The sequence below is a fragment of the Pseudorca crassidens genome, chromosome 17, assembly GCF_039906515.1.
Source record: "Pseudorca crassidens isolate mPseCra1 chromosome 17, mPseCra1.hap1, whole genome shotgun sequence".
In the NCBI taxonomy this organism is placed as follows: domain Eukaryota; kingdom Metazoa; phylum Chordata; class Mammalia; order Artiodactyla; family Delphinidae; genus Pseudorca; species Pseudorca crassidens.
In genome coordinates, this window is record NC_090312.1 from 8,008,115 (window position 1) to 8,024,960 (window position 16,846).

Below are 16,846 nucleotides of genomic sequence, written 5' to 3' on the forward strand. Positions count from 1 at the left end.
ATGAGGTATTTTGTAAAGTCGTGTCTTATTTTCAAGCACTCGCCAGTCTGTGAAGAAGGGCATCAGTTCTTGGGTGTGACCACCAGGAGGACAGTGGGACAGGGGCATCCTCGTGGGCCAGCTTCTTCCCTACTTGGGCCTCGGTCTTGTTATGCTGCAAAATAAGGACGTGAGCCCTTAACGTTTCTTGGTTCTCTTTAGCCTTGATGCTCTGTGATTCTAGGAGGCAAGTGTGATGGAGTGCTTCAGATGTGGGAATGTGCGGTGCAGTGTCATTTTCTCTGGTCTCACTTTGGGGTGACCACTTCTTCCCCAGGCCTGCTGGGGCTCCTTTGTGTGTCTGTTTTGACACTTGCTGTGGTGTCATGCCTTCTCAAAGGCCAGCCTGGTGAGTGGAGTCCTGGGTTGTAGACCAGCTGTTCATCTCCATTGGTGATCTGTTCTGTAACTATAGGCTCTTCTTTTCCTTTTCAGTTTTAAAAAAGCTTTAAACAACTTTAGTTACATCTCTCACCCGTTTTTTGGTCGTGCTCACATTTTATTTTGCTGACTTCTGAAAGCTTTTTGTATCTCAGTGGTTTGTCATAGTGTGCAAGTATTTCTCTCCAACTTACCATTTGCTTCTATGTTTTTAGTGTATCTTTTTATATAGAGATGCGAAATAACTTAGCATATTTAAATTGGTCAGTCTCTTCCTTTATGTTTTTTCCTATTTCCATTTATTTCTCTATGTTAAAAGAAAGCTTCCCCATCTTAGGGGAAAATTCTTTTGTATTTTCTTCAAGTTTTATTTTGTGGGTTTATAACATGTATGAAATTTAATATTCTTGACATTTATTCTGGTGCAAGGTCTGTCATAGGATTCTTTGTTTCTCAACAGTTATCAGTTGACTCAACATATTTATTGAGAAATCAGTCCTTTCCATTTTGTTTTGAAATGCCAGAATTTCTCAAGATGTTGGGTGTATTCTGGGATTTTGGTTTGTTTTGATGATCTTTGCTCTAGTACATTGTTTTGCAAGATACTCTTTTAAAAATTATAATATTATGCATACACATATTATTCCTTTTTCTTCTTTTTTTTTGTGGACATCTAGTTTTTCTCATTTAATTATTATTTCTTTGGGTAAACTGGACGGCTTCATGAGCTGTTTGACAACAGCTGAAACATGCTTTGAATTCCTCGGGGAAATGTGCTCATACTAGGGGCCTGGCTACCTTGATGAGGCTCCCAGCCTGTAACCATAGAGTTAGCTCTTTATTTAGAAGCAGGCATGGCTTTAAAGCCTGCCTGAACTTATTTGGTTTTCCGTGCAGTTGTGTCAGTAATAGTTCAGCAGGTTGCTCCTCAGAGGAGCTGCGTGAAGTAGGCAGAGCTGGGGAGGCTTGAGTCTCGCCTGCCACTGCCTGGTGGGGTGGCCTCGGCTCAGTGACTCCTCTGAGCCTCAGTCTCCTCCTCAGTGAAGTGGGGATAATTACACCCCCCTCGCCTAGTGGCTGCAAGGTTGGAAGGGCAGGCGCCGCGCCCCCTCGTCTGGGCTTCTTCCCATGCTTCTGGCCGCCCCTCAGTCTCCTTTCCTGGTGCCGCCTCAGCTCTGACCTCTACGTCTTGCCAGGCCGCAGGGCTCCATGCGAGAACCCTTCCCTCTGCACCCTCACCCTAGGTGATCCTCTCTGCCTCATGGCTTTACACACCATTTACGTGAAGGCTTCCAAACTTCCATTTCCAGCCCCGTCCTCGCCCCCAGCCTTCAGCTCTGCATCTGCCGCTGCCCACTCAGCATCTGTGCCTGTGTCTGAAAGGCCCCTCAGACTTAGCACGTGCGTCTCCTGTGGTCTAGGGGCCACCAAACTCTCTAAAGACACAGTACATTTTTTAGGTTTTGAGAGCCACCTAGGGCTTCCGCTGCATATTCTTCTTTGTTTTAGTTAGTTTGTTTGTTTTCACAAACCTTGAAACATGTCAAAGCCATTCTTAACCCCCAGCTGTTACGAAACAGGAAGCAGGCTGCATTCGGCCCGTGGGCCGCAGTTTGCCGACCCCTGCTCTACGCCATCTCAGTAAATGCAGCTCCTTTTCAGGCGCTCGGGTCAGAAACTTCGAGTCACTCACTCCTGACTGTCTTGCTCACACCCTGCAGATGGTCCTCTAGCAAATCCTGTGTGTTCTTGCCTCGACGTGATCCAGAATTCTGCCACTTCTGGGTGTCCTCACGGCTTGGCCACCGTCCCCTCTTGCCTCTGTTCTTGCAGTAGCATCCCAACTGCTTTTCCTGCTTCGGCCCTGTCCCCACAGTCAGTCCTGTTGCACGCGCCTCAGAGTAACTGCCAAAATCCTAACCGTGATCTCTCTGACCCCCTCACCCCGCCCCCATCTCTGGCCTCATCTGTGCTGCCCTCTCCAGACGGATCCGTCTCCTCCCTGCTCTGCAGGTCTGCCAGATACATGCCCACCTCAGGGTACTTGTCCTCCCCCTGCCTGGTGTGTTCTCCCCGCCAGATGCCTGAATGGATACTTCGTTCATGGCCTTCAGGTCCCACTCGAGAGTCCTTCTCTCAGGAAGACCTTCCCTTGGCTACACTGTGTGTTTATTTATTTATTTTTTATTATTTTTTATTTTTTTACATCTTTATTGGAGTATAATTGCTTTACAATGGTGTGTTAGTTTCTGCTTTATAACAAAGTGAATCAGTTATACATATACGTATGTTCTCGTATCTCTTCCCTCTACACTGTGTGTTTAAAATCTCAGCATTCCACCAGATCATCCCAAATCCCCTCGTGTTTATGTTTTTCTTTTGGCTTATCTTTCTCTAGTGTACTGTATAGTTTTCTTGTTTGTCTTTCTTTTGTCTCTACCACTGGAACTCTCCCACTAACTTCATACTTTCTTCCATGTTTCTTACTGTTTCTTCTTAGAGCTATCTTTCTCTAATGTGCAATATATATATTTTTTTTCATGATTTTCTGTGTCTTCCACTAGACTGTAAGCTCCTCAAGCAGGGAGTTTTGACTTACGCTATTGGTCTTGTTTTGTATCCCCAGCACCTAACAGTGCCTGACTTGCAGTAGGTGCTCCATGAAGTTTTGCTGATTGATGAGTGAAGGAACATGTAAAGTGCCTTACATAGAGTGGGTGGGACGTAGGAGCGCTCAGGAAGTGCTCTTTTCTGCGTCTCATCCCCCAGAGGGTTCTAGCAAATCAAATGCTTGTGAGTTAGAGATCTTAGAATACGGTAGAGGAACTCACTGTTAAATGAATCTTCCTGGGTATCTTTCAATGAAGTAGAAAGGAATTGAGTAATTACCCTCTCCTTTACCTGATTGCGAATCTAATTTTTCACTTGTATTGGCTTCTTTAAAGTGATCTATTCCTGTTTATTCATTCCTGTTTCCCAGAGGAGCTCATTACTGTGCCTCAGAAGAGATAGGCCAGAACGGGTGAAGGTTTCTGCTAGAAAGGTTTGCCAGTTGATAATGTACGAAGAGAGGTACTGATCTATAAAGGGCCCAATTAAACCCTTTGCATGTATGCCAGCGGGTGCAAGAATTTAACGCAGAAATCACGCTGGTAACACATCTCCCCGCTTTGGACTTGAGAGGGTCTAGACACGTGATGTGTGGTCTACAGTTTTATACATGATTCTGCCCACCCAGAGCAGATGAGGGAGGTTAAATGGTGCAGTGCCTTTAGGTTACCTAATCAAACAAGAATTCTCTAATCATGAAATAAAAAGCTCTTTGAAGTTCAGTGCTAATTCCTTTGGGTCCCCTCCTTCTCCCAATCCAACCTGCCCTCATACACTGGAGATAAGAAGTTTTCTGGTAAAATTTACAAAGAGGAATTATCCAAGCTTCAAGCACTCTTGTGTGTGTAATAACTGGACAAGTGGAGAGCTGAATGTGGAAATTAGGTCTGAGTGGAGGAAGTACCACTTTTTCCCTTGCTTCTTCGATTTATAATAAGAGATCCCATGGCTACACATTGAAATATTCTAGGAGATGTAAGTATGGAGTTTCCTCTGAAAAACACAGTCACTCTAGCATAGAGTAGCTGCACTCATCCATAGTCTTTTTACTTCTATAAACATACACTCTAGAACCAAGAAGTTAAAAGAAAATGGGACCTGAGCAGCCAGATGGTTGATCTTACCAGGTTCATTTACTAGGCTTCAGTGAGACTGGTCTCATCCCTCTTAGCCTTCCTCCAACTTACTCCTGGAGAAAAGGTCGAGGGTCAGGGGTGGGAGAGGGGCAACAGCATTGAACACAGTAGGTTTCCGTGGCTTATCTTCACGGGCTGGTGTCTGGCTGATGGGCAGGAGAGGGGAGGGCTGACTTTAGGACCCAGGAGTCCCAGTTTCTGTGTGCACCCTGTCTGGGGCCACCTGAAGCTCTTCTTCTGAGGTTTTTATAAACTGTAAGAATATATTAACGCATATATGTGGAATCTAGAAAAATGGTACAGATGAATCTATTTGCAGGGCAGGAATAAAGAGGCAGATGTAGAAAACAGACATGTGGACACAGTGGGGGAAGAGGAGGGTGGGACGAATTGGGAGATTAGGATTGACATAAATACACCACCATGTGTATAACAGATAGCTAGTGGGAACCTGCTGTATAGCACAGGGAGCTCAGCTCGGTGCTCTGTGATGATCTAGGTGGGTGGGATGGGGGAGGGGTGGGAGGGAGGTCCAAGAGGGAGGGGATATATATATACACATAGAGCTGATTCACTTCGTTGCACAGCAGAAACTAACACAACATTGTAAAGCAAAAATACTCCAATTAAAAAAAAGAATAACTGAGCTCATACTAGAAAATGAAGTGTACAGCTTACTGAACAGTTAGCTTAGACTAATACACAGATTAACTGTGGAATAAGGCTTGGTTACCTACAACCTCACCTGGGTAGAGGGGTCTCGGCTGCACATACCTGGCACAGAGACTCTAATTTAATCCTTTCTGGTGCCTTGCTCTTTCCTGGTCTTTTATCGAGCTCTGCCTTCTGTTTCTTTCTCTGTCTAATGCTGATCCATTCCTCCTTGTATCAAAACTGATGTACTAATTACAGAGAATCATCCGTCCCTAAGCTGCTTCAAGTTCAGCCGTTAAAGTACAGAGACTTCTTAAACTGCCTGTTTACCGCTGCAGCTACTTCTGTTCTGAGTTGCCGTCGCACAAATGACTGCAGATGCCAGAACTGCAAAGATGTATGTGTGCTTTGCAGAACACCTGCTGCCAGATGCCTGTTATGCTTCCTGCAGGGTGCTCTGCTCACTTTAGGCGGCAGACCCGTGTGTACCAGGCTATGTAGAGAGGCAGTACGGCAGAGTGAGTAAAACCTTGTGCTCACGGGAGCAGTCCCAGGTCGGAACCACTTCCTGTCCGAATGACCTTGAACAGGTGCTCTATCATCCCTGTTTGTAACATGGGGGTGATGAAGTTTCCTGTGTATGGGGATGTATTAGTTTCCTGTGGCTGCTGTAACAAGCTACCACAAGTTTAGTGGCTTAAAACAACACAGATTTATTATGTGACAGCTCTGGAGGTCAGAAGTCTAAAATCAAGCTGTCAGCAGGGCTGCATTTCTCCTGGAGGCCCCAGGGGAGAATCTGTTTCTGTAACCTCTCTGGCTTCTAGAGGCTGCCTGTATCCTTTGGCTTACGAGCACGCCCTTCATCTCAAAGCCAGCACCATAGTTCTCACCCCCCCTCTCTGTTGTTTTCATCACATCTCCTCTCGGAGTCTGAACCCCCTGCCTCTCTCTTATAAGGACCCTTGCGATTTCATTGGGCCCACCTGGATAATCCAGGCTCATCTCCTATCTCAAGATCTTTAACTTGAGCACATCTGCAAAATCCCTTTTACATATGACGTAATGTTTATAGGTCCTGGGGTTTAAGACCTGGGTATTTTGGGGGGAGGGCATTATCAGCTTACCGCAGTGGGGTTCTGGGGAGGTTTATTGGGTTCACACTGAGTGTGGGTTAATTCTAAGAGGTGTACGTATACCTGCTCCGTTAGGGATCGGTATTCTCATGTTCCCAGCCACTCTCGACACAGTGTACAAATGAATATTTGTGGTGATTAATCTACATCGTCTGTGTCATTTAGGAAAGATCAAATTACTCTTCTCTCAAATATTCCTTCTTTAGGAAGGCACAGTGCAAGAGTTAATATTTAAAGAGTATCAGTGTTGCAAAGGGTAAAGGCAGTTTTCTGAAAAATTTGCTTATGCAAAATACCACCTTTTTCAGTAAGACTGGATAAACAGTCATAAGAAGGCATTTTCACTTTTATGCCTCCAGATATTACAAGTAATAGTTCATATTTATGCAGATTTCTTTCTTTAAATATTTTAGCGTTCCTTCAAGTTTGAGGTACACATGAAGTTTGATTTGGCAGGAGTTATTTAATTTAGCAGATATTCCAAACATGTTGCCTTAAAACAGAAGTTTTCCATCACTGTCTTTCTTTGGTTTCTGATGGAATCCAAATGCCAGAAGACAAGGGGACAGTTTTATTTTCTTCTGATGGTTTAAGATTTTTCTGCCATTCCATTGGGCCCTGGTTTTATATAGAGCTCTATTTAAAGAAACTAAGCAGCTGGAACCATCCTCGGGGACACTCATCGAGCAGATGAGGGTGCAGCAGGAAACAAAGGAAGCCAGCAGGTGGTGTATGTTACCCTTTTTTTAAAGCTTTTTTCCAGTTTTATTGAAATACAGCTCATATATAATGTATCAGCTTAAGGTGTACAACATAATGATTTGATATATGTATATATTGTGAAGTGACTCTACCACAATAAGTTTAGTTAACATCCATCACCTAGTTAAAATTTCTTTCTTGTGATGATTAAGTATTTTTTAATTTTATTGAATATATTTGACATACAACATTAGGTAAATGTAAGGTGTATAACATGTTGCTTTGATGCATTTATATATTGTATCAATAACATGATTGCCATTGCAGTGATATCTATCTCATTACATAGCTGTAGTATAGTATTGTTGGCTATATTCATTATACTGTGTGTTAGATCACTATGGTGGTACTTCCCTGGTGGTCCAGCAGTTAAGACTCTGTGCTTCCACTGCAGGGGGCGTGGGTTCGATCCCTGGCCAGGGAACTAAGATCCCACATGCTGTGTAGTGCAGCCAAAAAGTAAAAAAAGCATCACTATGGCATATGTACTACTTGTTGCAAGTTTGTACCCTTAAATAACATCAGTTTTTATCCCTCCCTCCTTCTCTCCCTCATCCCCATTAACCAGTATTTTACTCTTTGCTTTTGATTTTTTAGATTCCACGTATAAGTGATATCATACAGTACTTGTTTTTCTCTGTCTGACTTATCTCACTTAGCATCATGTGCTCAAGGTCCATCCATATTGTTGGAAATGGAGGATATTGTCCTTTCTCACGACCAAATAATATTCCAGTGTGTGTGTGTGTGTGCGCGCGCGCGCGCGCGCGTGCGTGCACACCACATGTTTTTTATCCATTCATCTGTTGATGGGCATTTAAGTTGTTTCTGTATCTTGCCTATTGTGAATAATGCTTCAGTAAATGTGGGAATGCATATATCTCATTGAAATCCCATTTTCATTTCCTTTGGGTATATACTAGTAGTGGAATTGCTGGATCATACGGTAGGTCAGTTTCTAATTTTCTGAGAAACCCCGTATTATTTTCCATTGTGGTTGGACCAGTTTAGATTCCCGACAACAGTGTATGTGTTCCCTTTTCACCACATCCTCGCCAAGGTGCTGTGCATTTTCTAAGTGCTGGTCACGAGGCTGGGGGCTTTGTATATCCTGGAGTGAGCACCCCACGCGGCTGCCAGCAGGCGAGGACGTCTAGTTTTAGGAGTGGAGCGCATCTCCTCTACTCAGGAGGATCTCCTGCTTGAGCACAGGGGCCTCAGCCAGGCAGGGGCTCCACTGCCCCCTCCGCAGCCCCGTGCTCTTGCACAGTCACCTTTCCTTCCAGAGCAGAAGGAAATTTAGTAGGAAGGGCAGTCCTAACCCTCCCAGGGTTGGGGGCACCTCTCGATGTCTAACCCAAGGCAGTATAACAGGGACTTCTGTTCCTTTTCTCCCCCATCCCACCTCCAAATCCTGTCCCCTCTACCTGGCAGGACAAGCTGAGTAGATTTCTGCCTAAGACCTGAGTCAAGGGCTGAGCTCAGGATTGCCTGCCTCCAGACCCTGGGCTTTTTCTGGTGGTACCTGATTTAGCCAGCATCCCACTGCCAGGCGCAGCCAGTGTCCACAGGTCAGAGATCAGCTTTGTTCCGTCAGCCAGTTGGCCATGAAGCACTGGCTGAAGAGCTCAAGTTAGAGAAACAGAATCCTCCCAGAGGAAACTTGAAAACGGAGATTCTGCAAAGATGGTACCTCACCTATTGAGGGATGAACAGAAGTAGTGGAGGTGACATTTATACCCCCCCCCCCCGATCTCCCATCTTTGAACGGGAGTTGCACCATCACACATTTTGAGGAAAATAGGAGCTGCTGGTGAAACATCGTGTTTCCAGAACGGGCAACAATATCCACAGTGGAAATCTCCAGCAAACCCAGCACTCGGAAAGATGCCTGACGGGAAAGCACAGGTGCAGAGATTGCCGATTGTGTCTTTTTTCTTACCACCTGCAGCAGCAGCCAGGGTCATTCACACACTGCCATGCAGTCCTCAGACTTTATCCTTGAACTACCCGTCACATCTTTTCTTTCCTTAACTAATTTGGTGCCAGTTCCTGAGCCCCTTCTGGGGAAGGTAGCCTGACTGTTTCGTTCTTGTACTGTTGTTGTTTTCACGTTTTTAAAGTTAAAGTATCACACACATACAAAAAATGCATAATTGGTAAGTGTTCCACTCAGTGGATTATCACAAAGGAAGCACAGCGTGTAACCACATCCTAGGATGAGACACGAACATTGCCAGCCCCTCAGGAGCCCTCCTCACCCATCCCCCCAGCTGTTCCCCTTCACTACTCCTCAAGGTAGCTACTACCCAGACTTCTAACACCGGAAGGTGATCTGTCCTGTCTTTGAACTTTGTATAAACTGATTCATATAAACGTGCTCTTCTGTGTCTGGCTTTTTCCTTTGCACGTTAAATTTGTAAGGTTCATCTGGGTTGTTGTGATTTTGACGTTTAACCTCTGGGCCTCTGGATCAAATAAAAATTTCATAAGTAACTGAGATTCTAAATTCTGTAGTTTGTAACGGGGAAGACTTTGTACCTTCAATTAGCTTTTCTCATTGTGCCGGTGTTTTTGCAGTAAGCTTGGAGTGCTTCCCTCAAAAGAGTGTTTCTCCAGAGGGTGGCGTGGCTCTGCTTTCTTTTGTTCTCCTTACTGACGAGGATTGGCTCAGAATGACTTCTGACTGTTTAGAAAGGTTCAATCCTAACTCAGAAGACAAGAAATGACCACCCTGAGATGATTCACAAAATTAGGCCGCTGTCTTTTCTGTGCAAAGAGGAGGGGCAGAGATGCCTCAGTCAGTGTACAGCTAGTCAAGGCTGGCCGGTGTTTTAAAGACAGTGCACTCTTTTGAGCTTCAAGTTTGGGAACCACTGATATCACTTTATTGTTCCACATTGAAAGACCCGTCTTCTGGACTATGGGCAATAGCAAATGGGATCCAACATCCCAGCCTTTCAAAGATGGGTGCTAATTTACCAGAAATGCTTTTCTGTTACACAGAAAACATTAAAACCACAGTCACAAAAATCTAACCCCTTCCTACAAGTATGCCCACAATTCTATCACACAACAAATGAATTATTCTTTAAAAAATTTTTTTCAACCTTTATTCCTGTTCAGATGGAATGATTACATAGTTGTGATTAAAGGATAAATATCATTCTTTTAGCTTTAAAATTACTATTAGTTTTTGTTGCTGTAGAGTCCATGAATAATACATTTAAGAGGTGCATAATGTTCCATTAAGGTGGTGATCCATGAGTTACGTAACCATTCTCTTATTTTGGGGCAATGTATTGTTTTCTTTTTTCCTCCCGTTATTACAGCTTATGTTGCAGGGAATGCTTTCTTGCATTAATTAATCAATGCAAGAATTAATTCCTTAGGACATATTTCCAGGAGCAGGGTGGCTCTTTCGTTTTGGTGGTTTGAATCACGCATTGCACGGCCAGCTTACTTTTCAAAAAAATTGTACCAGAAACATGACAGTGTTCTCACTGAACTCTTTCATTTTTGCATGAAGTTCAGTTTCTTAGTTTAATGGATATCAGTCCTTACCATTTTATTATACTTTTTAGGGATTTGATAATCATGAAATCGATCAGGTGAATTAGAGGATTAGCTGGATTACAGGAGTAACGTGCATGAGGAATTTGTAACATTGACGGGTTCATAGCGCTGTGTGCAAGTGTTTGCTGTCATTGGACTTCTTTTGATTAATTAAGTCGGATTTAATCCTCTCTTGAGTGCATTGTTTGTTCGTGTCCTTTTTTATGTCTTTGCCTTGAGGGGTCTTGGCGTTTTATATTCATGCACCCACTGATTCATTCAACAGCTGTATTTGCTGGGACTCTTGCTTGCCATTGTCAGAAACTCATTTGAGGTCACTGAAACAGAAAAGGGACGTTTATTATATCCTACAGAGACAGCGATCCTTGCGTTTTCCGTTGCTTCTTCACAGGACTGTCCTCACCTCCTCTAACTGTGGCTGGACCCCGTCGACCTCTCACCTTCACTTGACCACAGAGGCCTTCCCTGCTGCCTCAGCCCCGTGGCCACACCCTGTCCCGGCCTCCTCACCCTCCACGGCCCCGTCCGTTTCCCCCATAGCCCATTGTGATTTGTAGTGATTTATTTGCTTCTTGTCCTTATAGGCTGTGAGCTCCATGAGGGCAAGGGCTCCGCTGTCTGCCCGCTGCTGTGCTCAGGGGTCCGGCCTGGTCCCCGCACACAGTGGCCCCTCAGGGAGTGCTTGCTGAGTGGATGTCTTCGTCACTCACCTTTGCTCATCTCTGCCTCCTTGTTCTGACGTTCTGTCTCCGTCTCCCTTTGCAGACTGGTTTGTGTTCTTATTTCATCCACAGATTGAAAATATAATGACCAATAGCTTCTGAGTTACATGCTTCAGATCCCGACAGTTCAGATTCCTGGCTCAGCTTGGGTCACTGGTCCACAGCGGTCCCATCACCTGTGGCTGGGAGGGCAGGGATGGTGGGCAGGGCCGTATACAAGGCTCTGGTGGTGCCCTGTGTGATGGTGGTGGCTGTGGGGAGGGAGAGGGCACAGGCTGAGCAGACATCCTGCTGGGACGGCCCCGTGACTTGCTGCTAGCCTCATAGCTGGCATGCTCTCGCTGCCGGGCACAAGGATGTGGAATGAGAAGTCTACTGTCCCTGTCCCCAAAGTACCTGCAGCCCACCGAGGGTGCCAGGTGGACCAACCAGCGATGAATTGGTGAGCCACTTGGAATTAGGCACTTCGGATACAGCAGCGGGTAGTACGAACAACAACCAAAGCAGAAACGAAACACCCCACTGTCATGAAGCTGAACGAGAAACAAGATAAATCAATAAAATAGGGGGTATATTACAGTTGAGATATGAAGAAATATCTTAAATATTGAGAAAATTGAGATATGAAAATATGAATGTGAAACGGTTCAGTTTCAATATGAAAATGTTACAAGATGAGGGATGTCACAAATGAATCAGTAAAGGAAGATGGGGATGGTCATGGAAGAGAAACCAGCCAGCAGAGCATGGAAGGAAGGGCACCCCAGGCCCCAGAGCAGCAAGTGCAAAGGCCCGGAGGTGGCGTGAGTGTGCTATGTCCCTGGGGTGGAGAGAGGGGGGCGAGGGTCACGGCTGAGCACAGGAGGTAACGGGGAGGGTCCCATCAGCCATTGCCAGGTGGTCACGGCTTGCTGTGGGTGGAGACAAGGCCAGAGCAGTTGCTGGGGGCAGGGTGCGGAAAGCCTTCTGTGAACTCTTTGATATTATGTTACTTACATGTTATCATTTTCCTTTCTCTGTTTGTATTCTTTCTATTTTAAGGAATATTATCTCAGGCTGGCTTAACTGGACCTATCCTTGGATTGTCCCCGAGAGTGTCAGGGAGGTCAAAACACTGGGATTTGAGGGGTGCTGCCCCAGTGGCCGTGGCAGAGCAGGGTCCGCTGCTGGGTCACCTGCACACACCCTCAGCCTCTTCTCTCAGGGGACCGCTTTTCGGGTGCTTGCCGCCCAGAGTCTGAGCCCATCCTGGCAGCAGGCAGAGGTTGCCTCCCCATTTTTCTAGTGGGGACACACTGAGCAGCAGGGAGGAATGAACCCCGGGCCTCACAGGTGAGCTGGCCGGGGCTGCAGGAGAGCACCCCTCCGCTGCCACACTGGTGCTTCCCGGGGCCGCCACCCTGCGGGACCAGGCTTTATGCGTGTGGTTCATATGTGCCCCTTTTGCTGTTGGAAATTCTTTGTTCCCTTTGGGGAAATCATGCCATGTCCTTCTTAGCCAAGAGGATTCTTACGGAGCCAAATCAGAGCTTTGGGGTCCAAATCCAGGCTCTGCCACCGACTGCTTCACAACCTGGCAAGTTGCTCAGCTTCGTGTTCCTAGTCCCTCATCCATAAGAGGGGTGCCCTGCCTTGCCTCCCCAGGTTCTGGGCAGCGTGAGGAGATCAGACACGCCATGTCCTGGCACAGCTGCTGATGGCCAGCAGCTCGCTACGTAGAGCTAGCCGGGCACATTGTGTGCAAAATGAATTAAGTTTTTTAAAACGTCCACCTCATTTTTTCTTTGTCATCATTCCCTTCTTTTCCTGGGCTGCTCTATGACTCACATCCAATACAGCCATTTGCTGTGCACCTACCAGCCCTCTGAGGTCACTCTAACCTCGGGTAAATACTGCGTTTTCTAGACAATTCTCCCTGTGATTCTCAGGAGTATCTTGATAGAAAACAGTCTGATAGTCTCAAATCATTACATTTTTATGAGTAGTCATGCATCTCTATTGCATTATTTTAATTAGGCAGCAAAAGATTATGTCAAGCGCTCTCCCAGCCTGTTCGGTGGGGGGGCGTCATTGGTCGCTGAAAACATTTGTAATATTTATTGCCTGCGCTCTGACGCCTCATAAGGGATGGCTTTTAAGAGCTGCCTTCTTTCCTTGTCTCTGGCGAGCCCCGGGAGTATATTCATAAAAGGTTGACTGTGGACCTCAAACGACGTGATGCCATTTATTCATTTCAGGCACTAATCATTTTTAGCTTAATCTCCTACTCTTTGATCCAAGTGTATTGGTAGTGAGTGAAAATATTTATCGACGTGGATATCAGCTTTCCTCCCTGCATGGTGCCAGTGGGGAACCTAGACACCATTCTGCTCAGGCTGCCCGGCACAGTCATGATGTATTTAGGCGAGTCACACACCAGTGGAGAAGTATGGGTGTCCGAGTTTATACACGAGATGTGTAGCCATGCATAGCCCTTCTGTTTGAAAAAGATGGTACTGTGTTCAAGGGAAGGTGTTAACTGCGCTCTAATTATGACTTTTCTGCCTTACACATGAAAAAATGTTCCTCATACTTTGGACTTGCAGAATTAGTGGAATCTAGAGTTTGGGGGTCCTTCGCCTGGAATGATAGGTACAATTGCAGTATTAACATGTTTATATTATTGTTTCCCTTTTGCTGCTGCTATTGAGAGCATTGGTCAAGTAAGATGTACAAAGTTTCCTTTTTGCTTCTTGCCCAGCTCAGTTTAGTAGAATGCACAGAATATGTTCAGTGTGTGCCAGGTGCTCAGGCACTAGGAGTGCCAAGATGACTTCAGACATGGTTCCTGCCGATGGGAGGCCAATGGCAGGTCATGACCATGCTGCAGGGCCAGGGCATGGACAGAGTGTGTGAGAGTGTGTGTGGGAGCTTCAGGGGGCTGGCTCTTAGCCCGCTTGTACCAGAGATGTTGTTCAACTGGAGTTTTGAGTTAAAGTGAAGAATGCCCACATGGCAAGAGACAGTGCATCTCAGGCATGGAAGATGTTAGCAGAGGCTCAGGGCTCTTGGACTGCAAAGGCAAAACAGGAAGTCAGAGAGAGGGATCGGGGGGAGAGTTACTTTGATTTTGGGTGCCTTCCATGCCATGCTTTGGAACTTCAACTTTGATCTGTATTTGGAGTCATTGGTGGGCTGTGCAGCAAGGGCTGTGGACGAGTTTGTGTGTTAGATCAAGGATGGAGGATGGGGCATCAGGATGGATGGATGATGGATGGAGGGGGGGGGCAGTGGGTGGGTGATAGATGGATGGGAGGGTTGCCTGAAAGAAAGGAAACCAATTCATTTGAGCAATGGCTTTTGCCGTTGTCCAGGAAAGAAATGAGGAGGGCCTTAACCAGTGTGGAGGTTTTAGAAACAGAGAGAAATAGAAAAATACTGGGAGTTGAAATCAGGTGCTTAAAAAATAAGGTGAGTGAAGTTGGGGTCATGGAGGTGTTGAGGAAGGCTACTGGGTCTCTGACTTAGGCGATCAGGTGGGTGATAAACTAGGAATGCTGGAGGTGGAACCCATGTGATGGGTGAGGCAAAGAGTCCAAATTAGGACATTTGGGACAGCTAAGCAGTAGTCCAGCAGACAGTTGAAAACTCAAATCTCAAGTTTAGGGAAGGGTAGAAGGTGTAAAAGTATGCGTAGAAGGTGTAGATTTTGACCTCAAAGGTTTACATGCAAGGATGCCTGTAGAAGAAGAAGAGCAGGTGTGTGGGCTGGAGCAGTCGGGGACCTCAGTGTGTAAAAGTTGTAGATGGGAGAGAGTGTTTCCGGGATACACAGAACGAATAGAGAGGCACGGAGAGGCAACAGTGGCGTGGCGTCAGAGGAGCAGAGGGTTTCCCAAGCGCGGTGTTAGCAGAGCCACGTGCGGTAGAGTCCTGTCAAATAAGGACTGAAGTCTGCCATTGGCTTGGCATCATGGAGGTCCCTGGTTACCTTGGCGAGACAGGTTTTGGGGCAAGCTGGTGTCACCTGCCAGTTTTGGGGGGGGCTCAGGAGTGGATAGAAAAGGAGCATGGAGGCTGCAGAGGTGGACAGCTTTTTCACCCAGCTCGTCTGGGAAGGAAAGGTGTGAGAGGTTCCCAGAGGGAGCCAGTGTTTCTGTGGCACCACGTGCAGTGACTGCGGTCATTGCTGCCTCCGGAGGCTTAGAGCCATTAGAAGCTGCGTGGTGAGCATCGCTGCTGTGAGAAGTGGGCCATATTTTTATTTGGTTGCACGTTTGTATTATTGCAAGTTGAGGTTTTATTTTTGCTCCTCAGGGGTAAAAAATGTAGCCTGCCCCATATATCCATTGATTTAACATGTGGGCTTGGGCTTCCCTGGTGGCGCAGTGGTTGAGAGTCCGCCTGCTGATGCAGGGGACGCGGGTTCGTGCCCCGGTCCGGGAGGATCCCACATGTCGCGGAGCCGCTGGGCCCGTGAGCCATGGCCGCTGGGCCTGCGCGTCCGGAGCCTGTGCTCCGCAACGGGAGAGGCCACAGCGGTGAGAGGTCTGTGTATCACAAAAACAAACAAACAAACAAACAAACAAAACATGTGGGCTTGTTTATCACATTACTGAATGTTTATAAATTGCTGAAACATTAATCCTCTCAGAAGACCCACGTTTCACACACTTCTCTGTCGTTTTCTCTCTAGCATCTCCTGAAATCTGCCTTTTACACTCCTACGAGTTCCAAAACATAGATCTCTTCTCTTGCTGAAGGGCATTCTGCAGGTGCTGTTGGCTCTCGGGATGGCGTCCACACTCCTAGGGAGACACTGAGGCCCCTGGCGTCCGGCCCCCCAGCCTCCCCTGGGCTAGACGGAGCATACTGCTTTGCGGCTGTGCACTTCCTTGCCGGTTCCCCCTGACGTTCTGGACACCCCCGACGGCACGGGGCCTCTTCGTGCCTTCATGTACGCTCCACTCACACGCAGGGGCTGCGAGCCTGACGGTGCTCACCTTCTTCTCCCTTCTTTTCAGGGAAGCAGTTCAAGTGCACGGTGTGTGACTACACAGCAGCCCAGAAGCCACAGCTGCTGCGGCACATGGAGCAGCACGCCTCCTTCAAGGTGAGTGGGCTCGGCGCTGGAGCGGGTATTCAAGTCGGAAGCGCACCGCTCTTCAAAATAAAGACGGAGGGAACCTCCTTTCATTGTTTTGGAGCGTCCCCTTCCCTTCTGGGCCTGCTCAGCCAGTGCACGTGGAGTCTGGGACGTGGCTTGGCTGACTGCATGCCCTCTCCTTCTGCAAGTGTAGCGCTTCTCTGTACTTTGGGGACCAAGTCCAGGAACAGAGTGTAAGAGGACGCAGACTAGAGAAAGGCACCCTCTCACCGTAAAAAAATGGAGTGATTTAGAGCAAAGAGTACGTGCTTTAAGGACAAGTGTGTGCTGTCAGATCCTGCATTGTCTCAGGTGAACCCCTGATACGGCAGGTGTGATGATGCCCGGTTGGCAGGCGCTTGTAAGAGCTGGAAATGGCGCTCATGTGCCCGCCACGGTGCTAGCGTGTAACAGGGGCTCGGGAGACCGTGGCTTTCCTTATTCTTTTAATACCTCCAGTTGATGTCTCTTTCATGTAGATGGTAATATGCCCTTGGCCACTGCTTATGGTGCAGTTATTGACAGCAAGAACTCTGGTCCAGTGAATTTGTTTAATAATAAATTCTGCTCAGCCCTCAGCAGCTTGACCCTTAAAATCGATGCTCTTGCTGCTGGCACGTGCATGTGAAGGTGGGAACACGATGCTCTGAGATGTTTGTTGAAATCGTGTCCACTGCTAAGTCCCAGAGGGCGGTAGGCAGAACG

The 16,846-nt window shown here is 46.8% G+C and overlaps 1 protein-coding gene across 2 annotated transcripts in view; it reads left to right on the forward strand.

The window, feature by feature from the left end:
* Window positions 1-16,846, forward strand: part of ZFAT (zinc finger and AT-hook domain containing) — a 186,696-nt gene that overhangs the window by 92,387 nt on the left and 77,463 nt on the right. For both annotated transcript variants that reach the window (XM_067711189.1, XM_067711191.1), the window contains exon 11: window positions 16,020-16,108. In XM_067711189.1, coding sequence (XP_067567290.1) covers window positions 16,020-16,108 — 89 coding nt within the window. The remainder of the gene's footprint in view (window positions 1-16,019; window positions 16,109-16,846) is intronic.